The 25,588-nt window shown below is 37.9% G+C and overlaps 1 protein-coding gene and 2 pseudogenes across 46 annotated transcripts in view; all 3 read left to right on the top strand.

The window, feature by feature from the left end:
• PLEKHA5 (pleckstrin homology domain containing A5) overlaps window positions 1-25,588 on the top strand; it is a 246,104-nt gene that overhangs the window by 171,287 nt on the left and 49,229 nt on the right. For 20 of the 46 annotated variants that reach the window (XM_074403206.1, XM_039461614.2, XM_074403215.1 and 17 more), the window contains 3 exons: window positions 20,870-20,932; window positions 22,604-22,684; window positions 22,812-22,961. In XM_074403206.1, coding sequence (XP_074259307.1) covers window positions 20,870-20,932; window positions 22,604-22,684; window positions 22,812-22,961 — 294 coding nt within the window. Of the gene's footprint in view, window positions 1-14,710; window positions 14,854-20,329; window positions 20,366-20,869; window positions 20,933-22,603; window positions 22,685-22,811; window positions 22,962-25,588 lie in introns of those variants that run through there. The other 26 variants (XR_012518577.1, XR_012518576.1, XM_074403205.1 and 23 more) reach the window with 4 other exon arrangements.
• Window positions 1,896-7,542, top strand: LOC104652427 (serine/arginine-rich splicing factor 11 pseudogene; annotated as a pseudogene).
• LOC141579924 (uncharacterized) lies at window positions 7,546-10,654 on the top strand (annotated as a pseudogene).

Here is a 25,588-nt window from a genome sequence, read left to right as displayed (position 1 = left end):
AGAGATGAAACCCAAAAAATTCTTGAGCAAGATATCAAATAATAATGGCAAAACTCTAAGACTTAATGGATTAGATTAGAATTTAAAATGTAGCCGGGCGTGGTGGCTCACGCCTGTAATCCTAGCACTTTGGGAGGCCCAAGTGGGCAGATCACAAGATCAGGAGATTGAAACCATTCTGGCTAACAAGGTGAAACCCCATCTCTACTAAAAATACAAAAACATAGCCAGGCATGGTGGCATGTGCCTGTCTATAGTTCCAGCTACTTGGGAGGCTCAGGCAGGACAATCACCTGAACCTGGAAGGCAGAGGTTGTAGTGAGCCAAGATTGTGCCACTGCATTCCAGCCTGGGTGACTGAGTGAGGAGCAAGACTCTCTGTCTCAAAAAAAAAAAAAAGAATTTAAAATGTGTCTCATAAATTGGCCTGATAGTGCATATATTATTATCATGGGTCTGTTCTTACTAGTAATTAATCTGTCCTATTTTTAGCTATATATATATATATATATATATATATATATATATATATATATATATATTTTTTTTTTTTTAACCTATCTTAGTGCTAACTGGGGAAGACCTCTGTTTCTTGGTGTTCTCCAAACTGAGAATTCATCTTCGTCTATTAGCCATTTTACTAGCTGTAACTGTGTGAGTCTTCATCTCTAACATCGCTGGGTTTCTCCCAGAGAGCAGAGTCTGTAGTGTGGGCTTTCATGATGTGGGCTCATTTGCAGGGAATTTCTTTTGGGAAATGATATCAAGCTAACAGAGAAGAAAGTAAACAAGGAGGGAAGGTATATTTTATCAACTGCCATGGGCAACTTGGGCCTTCCCTGTTAACAAATGAGTAGAAACACTGCAGAATTACCCAGGTGAACAATAGAAGTAGGAAGCATTTGACTGACTCCCATCCTCCATTGATTAAGGATTGCCCTATGAGACTAACTCACCGCCACATTGACATTATGCATACATGGAGTTCCCATACACAGAGTGGTTGACTCAACAATAGCTGAAACAAAAGTTGTGGAGAGGGTCAAAAAATCTGTCCAAAACATGTCTCCACAATTTCAGTTACGTGTACCTCTAGTTGCCTGCAGAGATATCCATTTGGAATTTCTGCCTTCAGCACATCCTCAGGGTACGAAAAACATCTTTTGTCATCTTTTTTTTTTTGAGACACAGTCTCACTCTGTTGCCCAGGCTGGAGTGCAGTGGTATAATCTCAGCTCACTGCAACCTCAGCCTCCCGGGTTCAAACGATTCTCCTGCCTCAGCCTCCCGAGTAGCTGGGATTACAGGTGCCCACCACCACACCCAGCTAATTTTGTATTTTTATTAGAGATGATGTTGGCCAGGCTGGTCTTAAACTCTTAACCTCAGGTAGTGCACCCACCTCAGCCTCTCAAAATGCTGGGATTGCAGGCGTGAGCCACCACGCCCAGCCCAAAGCTTGTCATCTTTATCCTTCAAGTCCCTGACCAAAAAGCTAAAGCAAAGAAAAACATGGTTCAGAATATCTGTTACTATTAACTTTGGTTATATCACAAACATTTATTGAACACATCATCCTTGAGAAAGAGCTCACTGGGCTTGGAGAGCCATCAGCACTCTTGCTTTACTGTTTGCTTAGACCTGGAACTTAAGGCTGGCGCCTTAAAACCCCCAACGGAAAAGAGCATAACACACAGAAAAAGTGAGGCCCGGTCTCCTCTACAGGCTATGGCTGGGGCAGCCTGACACCAGTCTTTCACAGTCTGACTGACTGATCAGCAAGAAGGAAAACAAGTGGCAGACTACCTGGGAGGACCTGAGGTATGACAAGCCTCCTTGGCATCCTGCCTGCCACTGCCTCACTGTAATGATGGAGATTTTCCAAATTTGCGAAAATGGGAGAATTAAGTCAGACAGGTACCTGGAATTGTATAATGTTCTTCTAAAATCTTGTCTGCCCAACATCAGCATGGATTAAAGTTAGACTGATAACTGTAAACTGGAATTAAATGTACTTTAAAAAACAGTTTTACTGAAAACCGAAAAATCATGAGATTCTATAGAATTATCTGAACAGATTTTTTTTTTTTTTTTTTTTAGCTGATTACATGTTGGCATGGTATTTGGTCAAGAAAACAAAGACTATCATAACACCTTATGTATGTGAGATCCCTCATTACCCTTTAGTCCGCAAATCTTAGGAGTGTATCCTCTGTAATGCTTCTCCTGAATCTTTGCATACACATAGCAGTATTCCTGGTCTCACATCTAGATTTGTTGTGTATCCCATTTTATTGTATAATAGTCCTGGATGTGTCTCATCTTAATTTTCCTGCCTTTGGATAGTAAGTTCCTTAACTATATGCCTGTAAGCTTCCATTCTAACATTTGTAAGAGTAGTAATGTGAACCTTTTAGGATTGTTGAGGATTAATTGAGGTTATATCTATAAACTATCTATAAACACAGTAAGAGGAGCTAGTAAGCTCTCAGTAAATGGGAAGTCTGTGACTGCTGAAATTGAAATTAGGTTCAGTTGCTCATGTAATCTTCCTAAAGGTCCTGCCACATTATGTCTTTTAGCCAACCCAGGAAATTTCACAAACTCCTTTTGCCCTACAAAAAAAAAGTCTCTTTTTGTCACGTAAGCCTTCAGTCTACCACCAGCACGTCACAACTTGGGAAGTAATTCCTCCCCCATAAACCCATTTCTCCAGCCAGTGACTCACCATTTCTCAGATACTTCCGAAGCACTGCCTTCTCTGGACGGGTGTGTAGTGCCTGTTCCCAACCCTACTGTGTAAGTCTCACTACAGTTCACAAACCACTATCTTCTGCAGCATCCCACTTGTTTCACATGCACAGGCTCTTCAGCATACAGACCAGTTACCTTTAGACCCATTTAATCAGATTCCATTACTTGCCCAAAATCATAAGCTAGGATAAGAAACCGTGTATTAATGGATTTTCTTTCATTTTTAAAAAAATTTTAACTTCTTTCAAACTTAATAGGTTAGTCTATTCATAGAGTTTCAGGCTGCTGTCTTTGTTACCTGAGGAATATCAGCTTCTGGCTATCGCTCTAACAAGGTAGCAAAGTGAAAACAAAATTTCCCTACCTTTTCTCAAATGCATAATAGCTATACAGTTCTATTTTTATTTATAAAATATTATAAATACTATTTTGTAGTTACAAAATTACAAAAGTACCTCATAGCAGGCTTTGCTTTTGGCTTAATTTTACAGTAGGTTTTGCCTCTATCTTAATTTTATGTACATTTTTCAGCAAGTTTATTCATTCTGCAAAGATTGTGGAACTCAGTGTAAGGCACTATGCTAGTGCCTACAGTGTAGAATTCTTGAATTATTTTCAAGATCTGGAAGGAAATAAGTTGAATATAAATGCGAAAAACATTTCTAAAATGGATGAAAAGGTACATTATGTCGTTGAAACATAAGCTGATAAATCTTTGAATTCATGGTGGGAATTCAGCTACTCAGTGCTATTTGTAACTTCGTAAGAACACAGTTAACCATTAATAAAATCTAGATCCTTGTATCTGGAAGTTATTTTAATTTTGATTTAAAATTCAAATATATTCTAGAATAGATTTATCCATGCCAAGAACAAGTACCTTTTTGACTAACAGAGATGTAAGATTTTCACTTTGGGAGTGTTTTGTCCCTTTAAAATGGTAGATTTTAGTGTATCCTTAAAATATTTGCAAAGGACAATTTCAAACCTTATGTTCACAGTAAAAGATTTTTTTAATTGATCTTGAGTTCTTTTAATATTTTCTGTTTCCTGTGGATGCCAGGAATAAACATAGTAGTAGCCTTGCTTGAAATTAAAGGAGCAGTGATTAGGAAAAGGCCATTAAACAAGGAAAATATATTAAGCTACTGAAGTTAAAAAAAAAAAAAAAATCAGATCTGTAAAATTTATCCAGAGCCAAATGTAAGTAAATTATTTGGAATGGCACTAGCGCAGGCCTTCAGAGTTTGCTTTCAAATATACCACAGGTACATAATCCATCTTCTTTGAAAAAAAAAAAAAAAAGGAGAAATATTGTAGTCTAGCTATATCTTTAAAACAATAGTAATTTTTTCAAGTTTTACTTAAAGGAAAAACATATAGCATAATTTATTCAAATTGCTTTAAAACTTCTGAAGTAATCTCAGTAACCTCTTCAGTTATAAAGAGACTTATTTACATTCTTCTATTACTGAAGTCACTTCAAATTTCCCTGCTTCCTGTTAAACAAAGAGTGGTTTCAATAGGTAGTCACACCCTTCAATCTCAAGTTCTTGGACTTTCAGATGTGCCTAGAGAGAGAGTGGAAGGCAAATTTACATTGTTATTATCTAAATGACCTATTTATAAAGCCCCCCCCCCACTCCCCAATTCCCTAAAGCCTCATCCTGGGCATGTCAAATTCTTTAGCTTTTAAGTTTTGCTGCATATTTTAAGAGTTTATTGATGTAGACACAGGAGGACATTCTTGAGAAATGGAGTCTTACCTGATTACCCTCTGGGGTTTTTTGCTTTTGTTAAGACAGATTCCCAACTTAAAAAGTCTTTTCTGAAGAAGTCAAGAACTCAGGAAAAAGTCCCTTTTCCACTTAAATGGAAGATGACAGCAAGAGATGAGTCGTCTTAGTTAACAGTGAAGGACAGAAGCTTTGCCCTGTATCCACGGAGACTGTTCAAGAAAAAGGAGCTATTAGCACAGAATTCAGACCCAAGTAAACTAAGTTACAAGACAGCTTGAGCAAAGGTTTCCCTTTCTGTAAATGAGATGCAGAACACAGGGAAAATCATACTTACTTTACTGGCCTAGATTTTTTTTTCTTTTTTCTTTTTTCTTTTTTTTTTTTTTTTTTTTTTTTTGAGATGGAGTCTCCCTCTATCACCCAGGCTGGAGTGCAGTGGCACAATCTCGGTTCACTGCAACCTCCCGGTTCAAGTGATTCTCTTGCCTCAGCCTCTCAAGTAGCTGGGATTATAGGCGTGCACCACCATGCCTGGCTAATTTTTTTGTATTTTTAGTAGAAATGGGGTTTCACCTTGTTGGTCAGACTGGTCTCGATCTCCTGACCTTGTGATCCGCCCGCCTCGGCCTCCCAAAGTGCTGAGATTACAGGCGTGAGCCACCACGCCCAGCTGTGTTTTTGTTTTGTTTTGTTTTTGTTTTTGTTTTTAATAGTATCCTTTCTTGCAGCTTTGTTGTTTTGTTGATGTTGCTGGAGACAAGGTCTGGCTTTGTCACCCAGGCTGTAGTGCAGTGGCAATCATGGCTCACTGCAGTGTCAACTTCCTTCGGCCTCAGCCTCCGGAGTAACTGGGATCACAGGCCTGCACCACCATGCCCGGCTACTTTTTGTAGAGACGGGTTTTCGCCATGTTGCCCTCCTGGTCTCCAACTCCTGGCCTCAAGTGATCCACCTGCCTCGGCCTCCTGAAGTGCTGGAACTGCAGGCATGAACCAGGGCGCATGGCCAAGACCTTTTCTCTTAAGAAAAAGAGTAAGTGGCTGGGCGTGGTGACTCACACCTGGAATCTCAGCACTTTGGGAAGACAAGGCGGGCGGGTCACCTGAAACCAGGTGTTTGAGACCAGCCTGGCCAACGTGGTGAAACCTTGTCTCTACTAAAAATACAAAAAAAGTAGACAGGCATGGTGGTGTAGGCCTGTGGTCCTAGTCACTCAGGAGGCTGAGGCAAAAGGATTGCCTCAGCCCAGGAAGCGGAGGTTACAGTGACCCGAGCGAGATAGCGCCATTGCACTCCAGCCAGGCGACAGTGCAAGACTCCGTCTAAAAAAATAGTTATTCGTATTTGCTCCGCAGACTTCAAAACTGATAAAGAGGCCAGGATTAAGAATCAGATTTTCTAGATAGTTTTTTCTAGTCATTTGGGCTTAAAAATTTCAAGTAAAAATACGTGTTTTTGTTATAAACAGAAATACAGTGGCATTACCTAAGTGCATTTCCAAGATGTTGCCACGTATGTTTTCTTATTTATAGCTCGAGTTAATTATGAAAACTGTGGGCTTGGAGGCGAGGTGGGGGCGGCCGTTTGTTTTCTCGCGGGTTGCGCTCTTTTCCCCATCCCTGTGGCCTACGGTGGGGCAGAGAAACGCAGGGAAGCACAGGCGGTGGCAGTAGAGGCAGAAGCTGTAGCATCGGACACCCTCCTCTGCGAACCGGTTTCTCTTCCCCTCCCCACTGTCTGTTGTGTGATATGTTAAAGCAGGAGCGAGAACGTGAGCAGTACCCTGAGCAACACTACCCTCGTCCGCAGCACCGCGGTCCGGGCCTCAGCGGCGGGCCCAGTGGCAGAAGTGGTGACGGCGAGGCCGAGGTAATAGGTGACTAATGTCTCCCTGAGTTCTAGCTCTGAGCAGTTTCGGACTCTTGGTTTTCTAGGTAAGATCGACCAACTGCGCCTGTTTCTGCCGGATGATTCACTTTGCCAGTCTCGTCTCATTAAGTTCCATGATCCAGACTCAGCAGTTGTGGCACAACGTCTGACAAACACTGTATTCCTGACAGAGCTGTGATGGCATACCCTATGCCGAAGGAGTTATTCTTGATAAGGTTAAGGCTTTTTCTTTGTTGGCACCAGCTAATGCAATGGCAGGTGTTCTGCATGGTGAGCTCCTGCCTACTCCTGACGCACTTACTCAGATTGGTGCTGTTCCACTGGCTACTTTGGGGGCTCCTACTCTTGATCCTGCCCTTGCTGCACGTGGGCTTCCTGGAGCAAACTTGAACTCTCAGTCTCTTGCCACAAATCAGTTGCTGAAGCTTATGAGTACTGTTGATCCCAAGTTGAATCATGTAGCTGCTGGTCTTGTTTAACCAAGTATGAAATTGGATATCGCCAATAAAGAAATAAAGGAAGGCCGGGCTCGGTGGCTCAAGCCTGTAATCCCAGCACTTTGGGAGGCCGAGGCGGGTGGATCACGAGGTCGAGAGATCGAGACCATCCTGGTCAACATAGTCTCTACTAAAAATACAAAAAACTAGCTGGGCGTGGTGGCGCGTGCCTGTAATCCCAGCTACTTAGGAGGCTGAGGCAGGAGAATTGCCTGAGCCCAGGAGGCAGAGGTTGCGGTGAGCCGAGATCCCGCCATTGCACTCCAGCCTGGGTAACGAAAGCGAAACTCCGTCTCAAAAAAAAAAAGAAAGAAAAGAAAAAAAAGAAATAAAGGAAGCGGCCAGGCACAGTGGCTTATGCCTGTAATCCCAGCAGTTTGGGAGGCTGAGGTGGGTGGATCACTTGAGGTCAGGAGTTTGGGGAGACCAGCCTGACCAACATGGTGAAGCCCCATCTCTACTAAAAATTCCAAATTAGCTGGGCATGGTGGTGCATGCCTGTATTCCCAAATACTTGGGAAGCTGAGGTAGGAGAATCACTTGAACCCAGGAGGTGGATGTTGCAGTGAGCCATACCATTGCGCTCCAACCTGGTCAACAAGAGCAAAACTCTGTCTCCCAAAAAAAAAAAAAAAAAAAAAAAAAAAAAAAAAATAGAGAAAGCTATGAAAAGAGTACAGGAAGCACAGTCCCTAATTCTGCTGCTATAGAACCACATAAGGAAGAAGAAAAAAGAAGGCATTCAAGATCAAGATCACGTTCTGGGAGGAGGAGGACTTCATCTTCTAGATGGTCAGGAAGCAGATCAAGAGGGTGATCACATTCTAAGTCTAGGAATCGGTGATGATCCAACCCAAGACAGAGAAGATCTTCCAGAGAGAGGTAGAAGGTAAACAAGAGACAAAAAGAAGACAAAGAAAAGAAAGGTTCTAAAACACCACCAAAAAGGTAGAGCACAGCCAGACATTCCAGAAGTGCAAGCAGAGAGAGATGACGACGACGAAGAAGCAGGAGTGGAACAAGATCTCCTAAAAAGCCTCGGTCTCCTAAAACAAAACTGTCTTGCTCACCATCCCCTGGGAGACAAAAAATAAGAAAGATAAAGAAGCGGGGATGAAAGAGAACAATCTACAGAAGAAGAGTAAAGATAAGGAAAAGGACCGGGAAAGAAAATCAGAGCGTGATACAGATGAAAAAGTTACACAGGATTATGATGAAAAGGAACAGTGAGAAAGAAAAAGGAGGAGAGAAGAAAGCAATAGAAGCAAGTTCCCCTAGAACAAAGGAATATTCTGTGGAAAAAGGAACTGGTAATTCACTAAGAGAATCCAAAGTGAATGGGGATGACCATCCTGAAGAAGACACGGATATGAGTGACTGAATATTGCTTCTATGGGAATTCAGCTGTATACATCTATCAGTGTCATCCCTTTGTGTGATTTCTGAATGCTCTATTTGTTCATCTCAAACCTTGATGCATATAGCTCTGAGTTATAAATGGCCATAAAGCTCTCATTGTTGATATTACTTACATCAAAAAGCACTTAGAAAATGGCACGACATAAGCAATTCTTGTCATGGTGAAATCTGACTGAGTAACCAAGCAGTTTTACTATTGGTGCTGCTTCATAACAAAAATGAAAAGCTGCATGCATCTGTGGCAGGAATGGATTGTTTATGTCATATGTTCTCCTTTATTAAGTTCACTTATTTTCATTGCCGTAATAGAGCTATGTAGGAAATACACTGATTGCATGTTATTGTGGCAAGAATATCCTAAATATTAAAATCCTTCAACACGATGGATCTACTTTGGTCTTGTTTTTGACATGACAACCTTCTTAGAGGTCCATCTGGAAGTGAGCATTTGAAATAGATAATCTGGCCAGGTATGGTGGCTCATGCTTGTCATTCTGGCACTTTAGGAGGCTGAGGCAGGCAGATCATCTGAGGTTCAGAGTTCCAGACCAGCCTGGCCAACATGGCAAAGCCTCGTCTCTGCTAAAAATACAAAAAAAAAAAAAAAAAAGTTGGCCAGGCAGGGTGGCACATGCCTGTAATCCCAGCTGCTTGGGAGGCTGGGGCAGGAGAATCCCTTGAAACCAGGAGGCAAAAATTGCAGTGAGTGGAGATAGCACCACTGCACTCCAGCCTGGGCGACAGGGCAAGACTCCATCTCCAAAAAAAAAGAAAAGAAATAGATAATTCTTTAAGCCTTGTGGCAAAATTTTTGTGTTTTTTGTTTGACTTTGAAAGGTTATTATGCACTAACCTTTTTTTGATGGCTAATTAGGGTTTAATTATAGAAATAAGATTTCAAATAAAACTGTCTTTGGCAGTGAGTAAATAGCAGCATATGTTGAAGTAGAGTTGTATGTTTTCATAAGATGTTGGAGAATTTTTTTTCCTGAAATAATTTATTCCACATCTACATCAGTGACAGCTATCTACCTATCCTGAGTCCATCTTAAAGAAAAAAAAAAAAAAAAAAAACCGTCTCTTGCCCTTATTTTGAATTTTCCACTCTTTCATTAATTTGTTTTAAGTTCAGTATCGGAAAAAATGGACAGTGCATTTTAAATTGATCTTCATATGCTTTTAAATTAAGACATCTGGCTGGGTATGGTGGCTCACACCTGTAATCCCAACACTTTGGGAGGGCAAGGCAGGAGGATCACCTGAGGTCAAGAGATCAAGGACAACCTGGCCAACGTGGTGAAAGTGTGTCTCTACTAAACAAAAATTAGCTGGGCATGATGGTGGGTGCCTATAATTCCAGCTACTTGGGAGTCTGAAACAGGAGAATCACTTGAACCTGGGAGGTGGAGGTTGCAGTGAACCTCGGTCACGCCACTGCACTCTAGCCTGAGCGACAGAGTGAGACTGTTTCAAAAAAATAAAATAATAAGACAAATCTACTTGATAATAATGTACCTTTTGCTTGACCTCAAGTTGTATAAAACCAATAAATTTTTATTGTTGCAGTAGTATTCTTATTGCACGCAGTGATTTCATGTTACATATGCAAAGTAGTTCAGCAACTGTTTCTTTGTTATAGAAGTTTCAACCTTTACTTTTGTGCCATGTAAAAACAAAAGTAGGCTATAGTCTGTGCCATGATAATGTACAGTTTTTGAAATTATTTCATAAGAGTTTTATAAAACCCTTAAACTTAAAGAAAATTGTTTAATGTCTGAATCATACATCCTTATTACTATTATTATGAAATAATCTGCCTTTTATAATAGCTTTATAATTTAGCAATTAACTAAAATATGTAGACTGTTAATACCACTCTTAAAATGATTTCTAGGATTCTCATATTCAAACCAGAAGAGAATTACCAGTCCCCTTTTTTTTTTTTTTTTTTTTTTTTTTTAAGAATTTAAAGGCTGGGTGTGGTGCCTCACATCTGTAATCCCAGCACCTTAGGAAGCTGAGTCGGGTGAATCATGTGAAGTCAGGAGTTTGAGACCAGCCTGACCTGCATGGTGAAACCCCATCTCTATTAAAAATACAAAAAATTATCTGGATGTGGTGACAGGCACCTGTAATCCCGGGTACTCAGAAGGCTGAGGCAGGGGAATCACTTAAACCCTGGAAATAGAGGTTGCAGTGAGCCAAGATCATACCGTTGGTTTTTTTATTTCTTTTTTGTTTGTTTTGTTTACCTGTGCCTGTAAAAGTTATGCTTACTCTATACTGTAGTCTCTTAAGTGTGCAATAGCATTATGTCTAATAAAAAAAAAACCTATATTGCTAAAAAAAAGAAAATACTAATGATCATCTGAGCCTTAGCAAGTCCTAATCTTTTTGCTGATGGACGGTTTTATTTCCATGTATTGATGCCTGCTGACTGATCAGGATGGTGGTTGCTGAAGTTTGGGATAGCTGTGGCAGTTTCTTAAAATAAGACAACAATGAAGTTTGCTACATCAATTAGTTCTTTTCATGAAATGATTTCTCTGTAGCATGCAATGCTGTTTGAGAACATTTTGCCCATGGTAGAACTTCTTTCAGAATTGGAGTGCAGTCAGACATGGTGGCTCATGCCTGTCACTTTGGAAGGACAAGGTGGAAAGATTGCTTGAGGCCAGGAGTTTGAGACCAGCCTCAGCAACATAGCAAGACCCCTTCTCTGCAGAAAAAGAAAACTTCTTAAATCAGCCACGAGTAACACACACACTTACAGTCCCAGCTACTTGGGAGGCTGAGGTGGCAGGATCACTTGAGCCCAGGAGGTCAAGGCTGCAGTGAGCTGTGATTACTCCACTGCACTGCAGTCTGGGCTACAGAGCAAAACTTTGTCTCAAAAAATTTTTTTAAAAAGTAAAATTGAACTGAATCTTCTTACCCTGCTGCTGTTCCACCAACTAAGTTTATATATTCTAAATGTTTTGTTGTCATTTCAACAACGTTCACAGCCTTTTCACCAGGAGTAGATTTTATCTCAAGAAACCACTTTCTTTGCTCATCCATAAGAAGGAGTTCCTCATCCCCTCAAGTTTTAGTGTGAGATTGAAGCAATTCATTCACATCTTCAGGCTTCATTTCTAATTCTTTTTATTTCCACATCTGCAATTCCTTCCTCCACTGAAGTTCTTAACCCTTCAAACTCATCCATGAGAGTTGGAACCAATGTTTTCAAACTTCTGTTACTGTTGCTCTTTTGCCCTTCTCCCTTGAATTTCGAATATCTAGTATCTAGAATGCTGAATTCTTTCCAAAAGATTCTTCTTTAATTCACCCATGTCCCTCAGAAGAATCACTATCTATAGCAGCTGAAGCCTTATGAAACACATTGCCTAAATAGTAAGAATTGAAAGTTGAAATGACTCCTTGATCCATGGGCTACAGAATGGATTTGTGTTAACAGTCATGAAAACCACATTAATTTCCCTGTGTGTTTCCGTCAGTGCTCTTGGATAACTAGGTTCATTGTCAATGGGCAGTAATATTTTGAAAGAATCTTTTTTTCTGAGCAGTAGTTCTCAACAGTGGGTTTAAAATATTCAGTAAACCATGCTCTAAACGTGCTGTCATCTAGGCTTTGTTGTTCCATTTTTTGGAGTATAAGCAGAGTAGATTTAACATGATTTTTAAGGGCCCCAAGATTTTCAGAAAAGTAAATGAGCATTGGCTTCAGCCTAAATTACCAGCTACATTAGCCCCAAACAGAGTGTCACCCTATTTGAAGCTTTGGAGCCAGGCATTGTCTTCCCCTCTATAGCTATTAGAGTCCTAGGTGGCATCTTATTCCCATACAAGACTGTTTTATCTACATTGAAAATCTATCATTGAATGTAGCCACCTTCTTTAGTTATCTTAGCTAGATCTCCTCAGTAATTTGCTGCAGCTTCTTAATCAGCACCTGCTGCTTCACCTTGCACTTTTATGTTATAGAAATGGCTTCTTTCCTTAAACCTCCTGAATCAAATTCTGCCAGCTTCCAACTTTGCTTCTGCAGCTTCTTCACCTCTCAACCTTTATAGGACTGAAGACTTGAGTGAGGGCCTTGCTCTCTGGATTAGGCTTTGGCTTAAGGAAATGTTCTGGCTGGGTTGATCTTCTCTCCAGACCACTAAAACTTTCTCCCTATTAGCAACAAGGCTGTTTTGCTTCCTTATCATTCATATGTTGACTAGAGTAGCACTTTTAATTTCTTTCAACAACTTAATTTCTTTACCTTCTCAGCTTGGGTAAATGTTTGTCACAAGAGGCCTAGCTTTCAACCTGTCTCTGCTTTTCAACATGTCTTTCTCACTAACCTTAATCCTTTCTAGCTTTTGTTTTAAAGTGATAAGCATACAACTCTTCCTTTCACTTGCAACTGTCAGGAGCCATTGTAGGGTTATTAACTGGCCTAATTTCAATATTGTTGTGTCTCTGGGAAGAGGCAGGCCCAAGGAAACGGAGAGAGAAGGGGCAACAGCTGGTCAGTGAAACAGAATACTCCATTTATTGATTTCACCATCTCTTAGGAGCGAAGTTCCTAGCTCCCCAAAAACAACTGTAAAAGGTTGAGCGAGGAGTTCGAGACCAGTCTGGGCAACATAGTGAGATCCCTGTCTCTACAAAAAAATACAAAAAATTAGCTGGCCTTGGTGGCATGTGCCTGTAGTCTTACCTATGTGAGAGGCTAAGGTGGCAGGCTTGCCTAAGCCAGGAGGTTGAGGCTGCAGTGAGCCGTGATAGGGCCACTGCATTCCAACCTGAGCAACAGATCATAACAGTAATAATTTTTTTAGTTTAACTGATGTGTTCCAAATACCTTGACATTTAATTAGTTTGACAAAATTAATTTATAGTTACAGAAATCAGATTGGTGGTAAAGTAACATGAGGGAACTACCTGGGTAGATGCAAACATTCTAGGCACAGAGATTTAAAAATACATGGTCTAGCCCGAATGAAACTTTTTTTTTTTTTTTTTTTGAGACGGAGTTTCCCTTTTGTTACCCAGGCTGGAGTGCAATGGCGCGATCTCGGCTCACCGCAACCTCCGCCTCCTGAGTTCAGGCAATTCTCCTGCCTCAGCCTCCTGAGTAGCTGGGATTATAGGCACGTGCCACCATGCCCAGCTAATTTTTTGTATTTTTAGTAGAGACGGGGTTTCACCATGTTGACCAGGATGGTCTCGATCTCTTGACCTCGTGATCCACCCGCCTCGGCCTCCCAAAGTGCTGGGATTACAGGCTTGAGCCACCGCGCCCGGCCCGAATGAAACTTTTAATTGGAATACTGTTAAAAGACATGCATGTGTTTCGTTATCACTTAATTGACTAAAAAGTAGATTAAACCAGTCACAGGTTTTTAACTTGACAAATAAACAAATTTTATTGAGTGAAACATTGGCATCTAGACTAAAAACATAATTGTCTAGAAAAAAGAGTTTTAAGATTTAGTTTTTTCTTACATTAATACATTTATGAATTTTAAGATTAATGAAGTTTTGTGGTAGACTTAGCTGAAATCAGTAAAGTAGCATTTGTCAGCCACGATAGAAATGCTTATTTTCTAATAAATGAAAATCACATAAAGTAAATGTTATGTTACAAATTACCATTATAAGCAGACCTGTTGGCTTACAAATGGTAAAACTTTCTTGACCTCTTGCTGTATACATCATGATTGTCTTTTGAGTGCTTTAACTCAAGTACAGAGCCTGATTTAAAAATATATATATATTTTTTTCTAGAGGCAGTAATTAAGTACAACATAGCTGGAAATGTTAAGCTTGATTTTAGATTACCTTTTTAGGAGTTGAGACATACCAAGTCTTTGCTGAATAAGTCTTAGTGTGCATATCCTTCAGTAATTCTACATGTGATATTATACTGTGAGAAAATCCATAATAGAGTGTCTATAAATGTCAAGATTACCTTTAATAAAATATGTGATTAGGTGATGTGTTCAATATATTATAATAATTGTAGAGAACTAATTTTTTATAACCTTACACAGAACTGAATATCATTTTCAGGTTTATTAGTGAATACATAATCAATTAAATGGTAACATTTTTCTCCTGAGTGTGTGCTTGCCCTTTAGTTTATCCTTAGAATTATGATTTGTCGTCTATTTTAGTATATGTAGGAATATTCATTAATTGACTGTATTGTGATTATATGTATAAAGTAAAACTAGTTTTAACTGTTGCAATTAGTAATTTTTTTTATAATCTTGGAAGTATCTCACAGCATTTAATACTTGTTTAAAATGTTTTATATGAATTAAATCTGTACAACCATGGGATAAAATGTAAACAACTGCACTATTAGGAAGATATTAAAGTAGAGGCTATATTTACAGTGTCGTCTTTCAAATCTAGCTATGCTGTAAACTGATGTTTGCTGTATGCTCCTCCTGATTTGAAATAGATGAAAGAAAATGAACCTATTATCACCATGGTTCACACAATGATTGAGAACTCGGCGCTAAGACCCCAACTGTACCAGCAAGTAAGGTCTTGGACAGTGAATGATACTGCTTTATCATCTGCAAAATCCCTCAGTGACAGTTTTGATTTATCCTCAGATTTACTCATGGCATCAGTGTTTTTCTTTTTTTATTTTTTGTTTATGTTTATTTGGAAAACCACAATTCATCCATGCTTTTCAAGATGCTGCAGTATTCTTAGCATGGCTTCGCTGAACATTTTGCCGTTGAATATTAAATGTGCCATTTTCCTAAAGTTTTTGTGCAGAGTATTTGATTGTTACGTACTTGGAGGTCTGCAGTACATTTGCAAAACTACTAGCTTTCCATATGGTTTTATTAACTCTAAAAGCATTATATCTAATTTTTAGGGAAAAGGCTTTGTAAAAATATTTACTTTCAGGGGTAGCCCTCCACAGCTTCCTCCAACCTACTGTTTAAATCTAGTTTCTGTACTATGGTATGGTAAAACTTAAAGGTAGCCACTTTTTAACATACTGGTGGGTATTTTCCCCCAGTATTCTTACCATTCTTGAGCAGTCCTCAAGACTATCATATCTTACTCTGTTCTTTTTCCAAACTCAAAATGTGTGTCTTGGGGTTGGCTGGCTTTAACTTAGGAACCTTAGTAATCTGCAGATCTGCAAAAGAAGTCATATATGTTTCTATCAAACTTTTGTGTATTCATGGTCTAAATGTTTCTAGCTATGTGTTTCTCAACATCAGCTTCTTCCACTTCAGCACCCTCAAATTACTCTGGCCTATGACCTGTTACAATCTTTTAAAAAATCATGCAGAAGAAGAAAATTAACTAACATGAAAAATGAATATGTATTTTGATTAAAATATATAAGGCACCTAGTGAAAAGAAGGACTTTGAGCTCACACTGGCTTTTAAGGGCTCTGTTTGGTTTGGTTGCCATGGGATCTGCATCACAGGGCTGTGTAACTGAAGAATGGATACAGTTGATGAGAGGGTGTCTTCTATTTCAGTACCGTTTTCAAAATGTTGAAAGTACATTATTAGATGACTGAAAATAGTCTCGAATTGTAATAAAGAGATTAACAAACTACTAAATATTTAAAGTTAAACAGCTTTACTCATCAAAAGAAAATGGAATCTTTCAATTCTTAAAGACACCAGATTATAGGCCTTGGTTCTTTATTCCAAAGTACCGCACTGACAGTCTTAATACTTATCCCAAAAGTGATACCTTCCGCAGTGCCTGATGCTGTTACGTAATGCTAAATCGACATGCGATCAAAGGGATTTTGTTACCATATCACATTTTGCATATTTTAAATAAGAATGGTAGCCTGGATTTCCTCTTTGGTTTGGTTGGTTTTTCTTTTTTATGATGCTCAACATTCATGATTCATGATAGAGAAGTCTGATCGTTTAAATTAATTCAGTTGCATTAAAAGTTCTCGTTGAGGTTTTCCCAAAATATGGAGATCTGAAATGGAAAGGACTGAAGTGGGGAGCAAAAAAAAGTGAAGATGTCTGAGACTGGCTCAGTATGGCATCGCTAACCTTGAATACTGAAAGAGCAATAGATTTTTACAAATATTTCTTCATATTAATACTTGAAAGAAAACTAAAATTGTACAGAACAGAAAGATCTGAATGTCTAAAGTCAGCAGCCATGCCTGAGCATGGCTCAACCACCAGTTACCAGGAAATCAGTGTTAACTCTGAGTGCTATTAAGGCTAGGGAGTCTTCAGACTGTCTTATTTTTATTCAGCTGCTAGTAAAGGACTTAATTATTGCAGGGCATCCTTAATAGATTAAAGTGACAGGCTGACACATTTTTTAAGCTCTGTTTATAAATTTGCACAAATTGAAATTAGATTTTATTTTTTTCTCCAGGTTTCCCTTATGTTATTATCCAGGGAGAATCTTCATGAAAAAGTATAAATGTACTGCTACAGTTTGCTTTTCTGAGGTTGAATAACAATGTTGTATTAATAAATTCTTGATATTTAACTAGAAATACAATGGCAAAATGTTTTATAATGTATTTTATTCTGATTCATAGCCACTCAGTTTTTCTCTCAGGAGGACCTTTATGGAAATGTTTGCATTTTCTTCCTTGGAGAACATCCGAGAAATTACCTAGGAAATAATTTTCTTAAAATTGCTCAAGTAAAAAAGGCTGAATCCAGGCCAGGCAAGGTGGCTTATGCCTATAGTCCCAGCAATTTGTGAAGCTTTATCCCAGGAGTTTGAGACCAGCCTGGGCAAGAAAGCAAGACCCTGTCTCTACAAAATATAAAAAGGTTAATCAGGCATGGTGGCACACACCTGCAGTCCTAGCTACTCAGGAGGCTGAGACAGGAGTCCAAAGCTGCAATGAACTGTAGTTAAAATTAGCCCACTGTGGGCCGGGCGCGGTGGCTCAAGCCTGTAATCCCAGCACTTTGGGAGGCTGAGGCGGGTGGATCACGAGGTCGAGAGATCGAGACCAACCATGGTCAACATGGTGAAACCCCGTCTCTACTAAAAATACAAAAAATTAGCTGGGCATGGTGGTGCGTGCCTATAATCCCAGCTACTCAGGAGGCTGAGGCAGGAGAATTGCCTGAACCCAGGAGGCGGAGGTTGCGGTGAGCCGAGATCGCGCCATTGCACTCCAGCCTGGGTAACAAGAGTGAAACTCCGTCTCAAAAAAAAAAAAAAAAAAAAAGAAAAGAAATTAGCCCACTGTGCTCCGGCCTGGGTGACAGAAGGAGACACTCTTTTTTAAAATAAATAAATAAAAGCATTCTAGCTCACCTTTCACAGTTACATTTTAGCACCATAGGTTTTATAGCATGACTAATACCAGTGAAATTAATCACTTGATAAGTAATTTGTCCTAAAAGATGCTATATCAACAAATGTCTACAGTCCTATGAGCATTTTTTGCTCTTGATAGATAATATCTAATATTATCAAATTTTAAAATATTTTCCTAAAAATCCTTTTTGGAGTTTATATATTATGTTCATATGCTTTAAAATATATATAGTTCATATACCTAAGGGATATTGAAGTTGAATTTTAATTAACATAAATAACTTTAACTTAATGCCAAGACAGTTTTTTTTGTTTTTTGTTTTTTGTTTTAGAGAAACTATCAGATACTTTATTATGAAAAGCTTCTGGCAATCTAAATAAAATATAACACATGTCCTTATATAGTTAGTAAAATCTATATAACACACTCCTCAACCTGAAGTTGAAGCAGTGCTCAAGTTTATGTAATTACTACATAGCCCATTTTTTCATTTGCTTTTCTACTGTTGCTAAGGTACTTCAAATGAAGTATTCAAACAAACCTTCCCTTTTTATTTTTATTTTTTTGCTAAAGTTATATTTGAAAAAATTGATAGACAGTGTTACCATGAACTTAAATATGCAAAACTTGAGTTAACCAGAATGCCCATGAAATTTACATTAAGATTTTCTTTTTTCTTTTTTTCTTTTTCCTTTTTTTTTTTTTTTTTTTTTTTTGGTAGGGCAGGGGGGTGGGGGAATGTTGGGATGAGGGGTCAGGATTTTCATCTTGACAAAATAGCAACCTTTTCAATCCTATGAACATGTTTGTTGTTTTTTTAAGGAATCATTTTGTTCTCTTACGCTTCTGTTGTAAAAGCAGTGTGTGGCAAAATGTTTAAGAATTTGGTTAGTTGATGTTTAATGAATATCTTTATTGAATAATTTGATAAATGATTTAAAGAAAATTTTTGGTGGTACTAGAAGTAGAAATAACACAAGAAAATCTGATTGATATGTATAACATGTTTATATGGCTATAAAGGATATATCACTCTAAAGTGACTATAGTAGATATATTTCTTTATTATGATATGCTAACTGATATAAAAATAAATCTGCAATAAGAATCCATAAATAAAAATAGTATATACCTAAAGATTTACTGTAAATTACTAAGTTTTCACCTTAATATACCAGTCTTTTTTTCTGTTCACTCTGAGATACAGGGTACTGTTGATATTTTAATCTAGATGTAACACTGTCCACTAGTTATATTCAGATTCTGTGGTCTAGTAAAGCTGTTTTGCATTTAACTTTAAATATTAAGCAAACTATGGCCGGGTGTGGTGGCTCACACCTGTAATCCCAGCACTTTGGGAGGCTGAGGCGGGTGGATCACCTGAGGTCAGGAGTTCGAGACCAGCCTGGCCAACATGGTAAAACCCCATCTCTATTAAAAATACAAAAATTAGCTGGGCAAGGTGGCCCATGCTGGTAATCCCACCTATTCTGGAGACTGAAGCAGAGAAATTGCTTGAACCCAGGAAGCAGAGGTTGCAGTGAGCCAAGATCATACCACTGCACTCCAAGCTGGGCAACAGCAAGACTGCATCTCAAAAAATAAAATAAATATTAAGCAAACTATATTTGAGCATCTTAATGGCTTATGGCCTTTGGTCTTTAATTTGTTATAAATATGAAAAATGTAGTTTTGACATTATCTTACTTTTTTATCATGGATCTACCTATTTAAAAGTTACTTTTTATTATTTTTTTAATATAGGAATATAAATTATTTTCTTGGATCTAGGTGCTTTAATTTAGAATGACAGTTGACACTTCTCAGGACACACCTGAGGATACTTATTTTAAATAGTGTAAGAGCATTCTAACTTTGGTGATTAAATTCATTTTTCATGTAATATTCATTTCTATGAAAGTTTTGTGGTTTAATAATCAATGTGCATACCCTTAAATAGTCACAGATTCATTTGCATGAGGTATGTGAAAGTAATGTCTTGAAATGAAACATGTAAATCCAGGATTTATTGTCTGTTTGGAATGCTTATATTTTTACCTTCTCCTGATTCCTACATTTCTAGATCAATTCAAAGTTATCTCCTGTTTAAATTATGCCTCCTTTTGAAACTGTAACTGTCAAGCAGTTTCATTCATAGAGAAAACGTGCAGAATTGTCATTTATACATTCTTATGTATTACACATATATGAAATTTACTTCTTTTTTTTAATTTCTCTGCAAAGTATCCCCAAAGCGTATATGAAATTTTATTTTTTTTAAACTGGAATATAGTTGGGACACATTATTTCTAACTGTACCTTGAAAGAAATTGGTGCCATTTAGTAAACATGCAATGAGCCCTATTTAAATTTTTTCTATATATTTTTGTTACTTTCTCACCATCAATATGAAAATCAAAAGACAATAAAAATAAGGAAGTATTGCCTGCAGAGACTATTATTTTATCTGTGGTGTAACTAACTGGGATGGCTATTGAAATCTTGCTAAGCACAATCAGAAGTAAGGATTTGTTTAACCAAAAGATACTGGGAAGAAGCTTAAGTACACTGAATAATTTCTTAAAATATAATAACACAAATGGTGTCAACTAACACATATAAATTTGAAAATTGACTATCCATAGTTCATAACAGGCTTTCAGTTTTATGAGGTCTTGAATGATTTTCCTCTTTTCAATTAAACCCATCCTTTTCCTTCATTATCTTTTAGTTCTTAAGACAGAAGAACAAGATAAGTCTATATTGTGTATGTCTGTTTTATATTACGTATATGTATACAATATGTTACAGGTTTTGTTAAATAAGGTGTGTTGACATTTGAGTGTACACATATACAGTGTGTGATTATGTGTATACTGTGAAGGATGGTTTTGACTGTTGAACTATGCTTGATTCAAATACTTGATTTGATACAGTTGCTATGATTGTATTTGTCAATTTTTTTATTAAAATAATGTGTGTCTTTAAAACCAAGAATGTAAGGTACTGTATTAGTTTTGTTTGACCAGCGTATTATTATGTTTAACAAGCTTGTTACATACATCGTTCTCATGTATCTTGCATATTATATCTCTGTTAAGTATTTTTCTACTTTGTTGATCTGTGTTTGAATTAAACTTCTAAAAGTATAAGAATCATTAAAATCTATTTTTGTAATATTGTCATACATATTTAATATAAATCTAAAATATAGGCTAAATATATTTTTAAATAAGAGTTTTTAAGTTGCTATATGATTGTTTTCTTATAGCTGTCACAAGATGAAGGTAGAGGCACATTATACAAATACAGACCTGAAGAAGTAGATATTGATGTAAGTATTAGTATGATACATATTGTCAGCACTCTGTCATATTCTCTGCCAAAAACACTGGAAATAAGCATGACGAAAAAACTTCTTTCTCCCAAGTCCTCCGAAATGACATCAGATAAATTTATATTGTGTGTGTGTGTGTGTGTGTGTGTGTGTGTGTGCGTGTGTGCTCTAAATTATTATTCCCTGCCCTCTACGTCCCACTACTCCCTATTGTTAGCAGGTGAACATATTAAGCATCACTTACATGAAAGTAAAAACTGTTCTGATTTTTAAAAGTTAGAGAATGGCTGGTTACAGTGACTTGCACCAGTCAGTCCCAGCACTTTGGGAAGCTGAGGAGGGTGAATCACTTGAGGCCAGGAGTTTGAGACCAGCCTGGGCAACATAGCACGACCCTGTCTCTACTAAAGATATATAAATTAGCTGGGTGTGGTGGCGCACGCTTGTAATCCCAGCTACTCTGGAGGCTTTGCCATGAGAATCTCCTGAACCCAGTAGGGAGAGGTTGCAGTGAGCTGAGATCGTGATACTGCACTCCAGCCTGGTAATGAAATTAGACCCTGCCTTAAAAAAAAAAAAATTATAGAAGACTGGAGGCAAAGAAGAATTGCTGTGTTTTTTGGATAAAGTATCAGCCTTTAGACATCTTATCACTACTTCTTTATAAATTAAATTTCATTTATTTTATATCATATTTTATTTGCCACACATTCTTCCCTCATTATTTCCCCTGATTTTATTCCATTGAGTTGTACCCCTTTTTCTTTCGTTTTTTTCGTTTTGTTTTGTTTTGTTTGAGTCAGGGTCTCTCTCTGTCACCCAGGCTGAGTGTCACGATCTCAGTTTACTGCACCCTCTGCCTCCCGGGTTCAGGTGATTATTGTGCCTCAGATACCCAAATAACTGGGTCTGTAGGAGCACACCACCACACCCAGCTAACTTTTTGTTTTTGTTTTTGTTTTTGCTTTTCTAGTTAGAGTCAGGGCTTCCCATGTTAGCCAGGCTGGTCTCAACCTCCTGACCTCAGGTGGTCTACCTATCTTGGCCTCCCAAAGTGCTGGGATTACAGGGATGAGCCACCAAGCCCAGCCCTGCCTTTTTCTTTTTAACACCTTTCATTTGTGTAACCTGAGTCTTGTTGTCTGACAAAGATAAGGTAGTTATTTGAATAGATAAATAGCAAAGAAGGTGAAGTCTCAAATTTCTTCCTTTTGTGTCATTATGCCATAAAGTTCCTATTTCAAATTTGTCCAGTGTTTTCATTTTGAAACATTAAAACTGGTTTATTGTCCTATTAAAATGTTATTAGAGTACCTTCTCATACTTTCATAGTTAAGAAATTAGGGAGAAATTAGGGTAAAACTGATTAAATTTATTTTTCTCCATTAATAATATTTTCATTTATATTTCAGTTAGAAGTGTTCTATTTATATTCTTTTTTAAGAATCTAAGAGCATGATTTTTTAAATATATAACAATAGACTCTTTAATTAAGGACTGAATATGTCACTTAACCTATTTAGCAGATTGTAGAGGCAAAATGATTGCATGTGTATTTTTAAAGCATTCTATGTTTATAAGCTAGATTTTGGTCATAAAATGACTGCTTACGTCCAATTACAGAAAAAATAAAAAATTGCTAACAAGACATCTTCTCTTATAACCTAGGCCAAGTTAAGCCGATTATGTGAACAGGATAAAGTGGTGCATGCTCTGGAAGAGAAACTTCAGCAGCTCCACAAGGAGAAAGTAGGACAATTATGTTTATTGTCTACAATTGATGTTACTTTATGTGATTATTATCAGGACACTGATAAGTAAAAAGAATTAATTCAATGATGCAGAACATTAAGTGTAATTCTTTTTATTATAATAGTACACCCTTGAGCAAGCTTTGCTATCAGCCAGCCAAGAGATAGAAATGCATGCAGATAACCCAGCAGCCATTCAGACAGTGGTGTTACAAAGGGACGATTTACAAAATGGACTGCTTAGTACGTGTCGAGAACTTTCTCGAGCCACTGCCGTAAGTAGATATTTTCCCCCTAATAAAAGTAATTCAAATATGTAGTTCTATTTTCTTCTCTCTTTTTTTTAATACTGGGCTCTTCAGGATTCTTCTTTATTATTATAGCAAAAAATAGTGATTTGTTATTAGTGTACTTATCTTTAGGAACATAAAAATAAAAAATTAGCTTTATTTCTGTAATTGGTAGGCTTTCTGTTATTTATTTATTTATTTATGAGACAAGGTCTCACTCGGTCACTCAAGCTGGAGTACAGTGGTTTGATCATAACTCACTTGTAGCCTGAATAATCTATTGGACTCAAGTGAGTGCTGGCACTACTACATCTGGGTAGATTTTTTTTTTTTTTTTTTTTTTTGGTAGAGATGGAACCTTACTATGTTGCCCAGGCTGGTCTCAAACTCCTAATCTCAAGTGATTCTCCTGGCTTGGCCTCCCAAAGGGCTGATATTACAGATATAAGCCACCATGCCCAGCCAAACATTTTGCTCTTTGTGAAATGAGTGTTTTACAGGGGAGATAAATACTGCTGTTTTTATGTATTATGTAATTGAAAAATTCTGAAATAAGTGAAAATATATTGCATTAAGAAAATAAATATATTGGGCACAGTGGCTCACGCCTGTAATGGATCACCTGAGGTCAGGAGGTCAGGACCAGCCTGGGTAACATGGTGATATCCTGTCTCTACTAAAAAATATATATATATATAAATTAGCTGGGTGTGGTGGCACATGCCTGTAGTCCAAGTTACTCAGGAGGCTGAGGCAGGAGAAACCATTGAACCTAGGAGGTGGATGTTGTAGTGAGCCCAGATCACACCACTGCACTCCAGCCTGGGTGACAGAGCAAGACACCCAATTTCTCAAATTGGGGGAAAAAAATAAAAAAAGGAAAAGAAATATTTTGGGCCAGGCACAGTGGCTCACGCCTGTAATCCCAGAACTTTGGGAAGCTGACATAGGCGGATCACTTGAGGTCAGGAGTTTGAGAACAGTCTGACCAACATGGTAAAACCCCATCTCTACTAAAAATAGAAAAAATTAGCTTGGCATAGTGGCGTGCACCTTTAATCCCAGCTACTCCGGAGGATGAGTCAGAAGAACCCAGGAGGTGGAGGTCGCAGTGAGCCAAGATCACACCACTGCACTCCAGTCTGGGTGACAGTGCAAGACTCCATCTCAGAAAAAAAAGAAAAGAAATATTTTGTAGACTTTAGGGGATTTAGAATAATTTTGAAAAGGTGATAATTGGACTCATTTAACCAAGCATTTTAATAAAAGGTACCTGTGAAAAGCCTTTAAGAGGCCATCAACATTACCATTTGATAGCTACAGTGTGATCTAAGTTTAGATGATAAGCTTGAGTTAGAAATATAAATAGCAAGGTGGGGCATGGTGGATCACTTGAGGTCAGGAGTTCGAGACTAGCCTGGACAACATGGTAAAACCCCGTCTCTACTAAAAAATACAAATTAGTTGAGTGTGCTGGCTGTGCCTATAATTCCAGCTACTTGGAAGGCTGAGGCGGGAGAATCGCTTGAACCCAGGAGGCAGAGATTGCAGTAAGCCAGGATTGTGCCACTATACTCCAGCCTGGGCAGCAGAGTTAGACTCTGTTTCAAAAAAAAAAAAGAAAGAAAGAAATATAAATAAGAGAACCTTGTAACCCATAGTCATATGACTATGAGTCTCTTGGAATTACCAAATTTATATCTCAGAGTCTTAATTGCACTTTATAAATTAATTGAGTGTTTTATGAGATTAAACAGTTGGCCTTAGAACCTGTGACATGGTCATCTCCATAAACATAGTAAGAGTACCTGTCCAAGTAGCTCTCGGAAAGAAATCTTAGCAAAAGCCACCGTGTTATATAAAACTGCTCACAAACCCTTGTCTGTACCTTCAATGAGCTAGTGAGTGTCTATCTTTTAAGAAGGGCCACAGACAGTATAGCTTAATTTAGAGGAGTCTTTCCAAGGTGGCAAGATGCCAGAATCTCAACATGGCTTCTGTTCTAAACCCTGAATTCTAAACATGAGCTATTTTTAAAGGAATAAACCATGATTTTGAAAGCAATAAAAAAAAAAATAGCAATGAAAACTTAGTTTGAGAAATTCTTAAATAACTTATATTTCTATTTTCATTTTTAAAATACCATTATTTCTGTTGTCTCATTTGAGTCTCTTAATTATATTGTCATGTTTGTAGGCTTTTTAAAAATTTAATATCCTTTCCATTGTGAGCTCCTTGAAATAAGAAACTATGTCTCATTCAAATTTGATGAATGAACTAAATGACTTACCCAAGGTTACAAAGCTAATAAGTAATATGCCTATAACTCCAGATCTTCCTACCACAGCTTTGAAGACTTAGATCTACATGGATTTCTGTAATATATCATAAAGAAAATATAAGCACCTGAAATATTGTCCACAGGAAGTTGTCACTGAGCTAATCAAGGATAGGTAGGATTTAAATAAGGCGAGAAGAAAAGAGTGGTTTGTATAATACAAAAAACCTGGGCCGGGCGCGGTGGCTCAAGCCTGTAATGCCAGCACTTTGGGAGGCCGAGACGGGTGGATCACGAGGTCAAGAGATCGAGACCATCCCAGTCAACATAGTGA

The sequence above is a fragment of the Saimiri boliviensis genome, chromosome 7 (assembly GCF_048565385.1).
Source record: "Saimiri boliviensis isolate mSaiBol1 chromosome 7, mSaiBol1.pri, whole genome shotgun sequence".
NCBI lineage: Eukaryota > Metazoa > Chordata > Mammalia > Primates > Cebidae > Saimiri > Saimiri boliviensis.
This window is presented reverse-complemented; position numbering and strand designations above follow the sequence as displayed.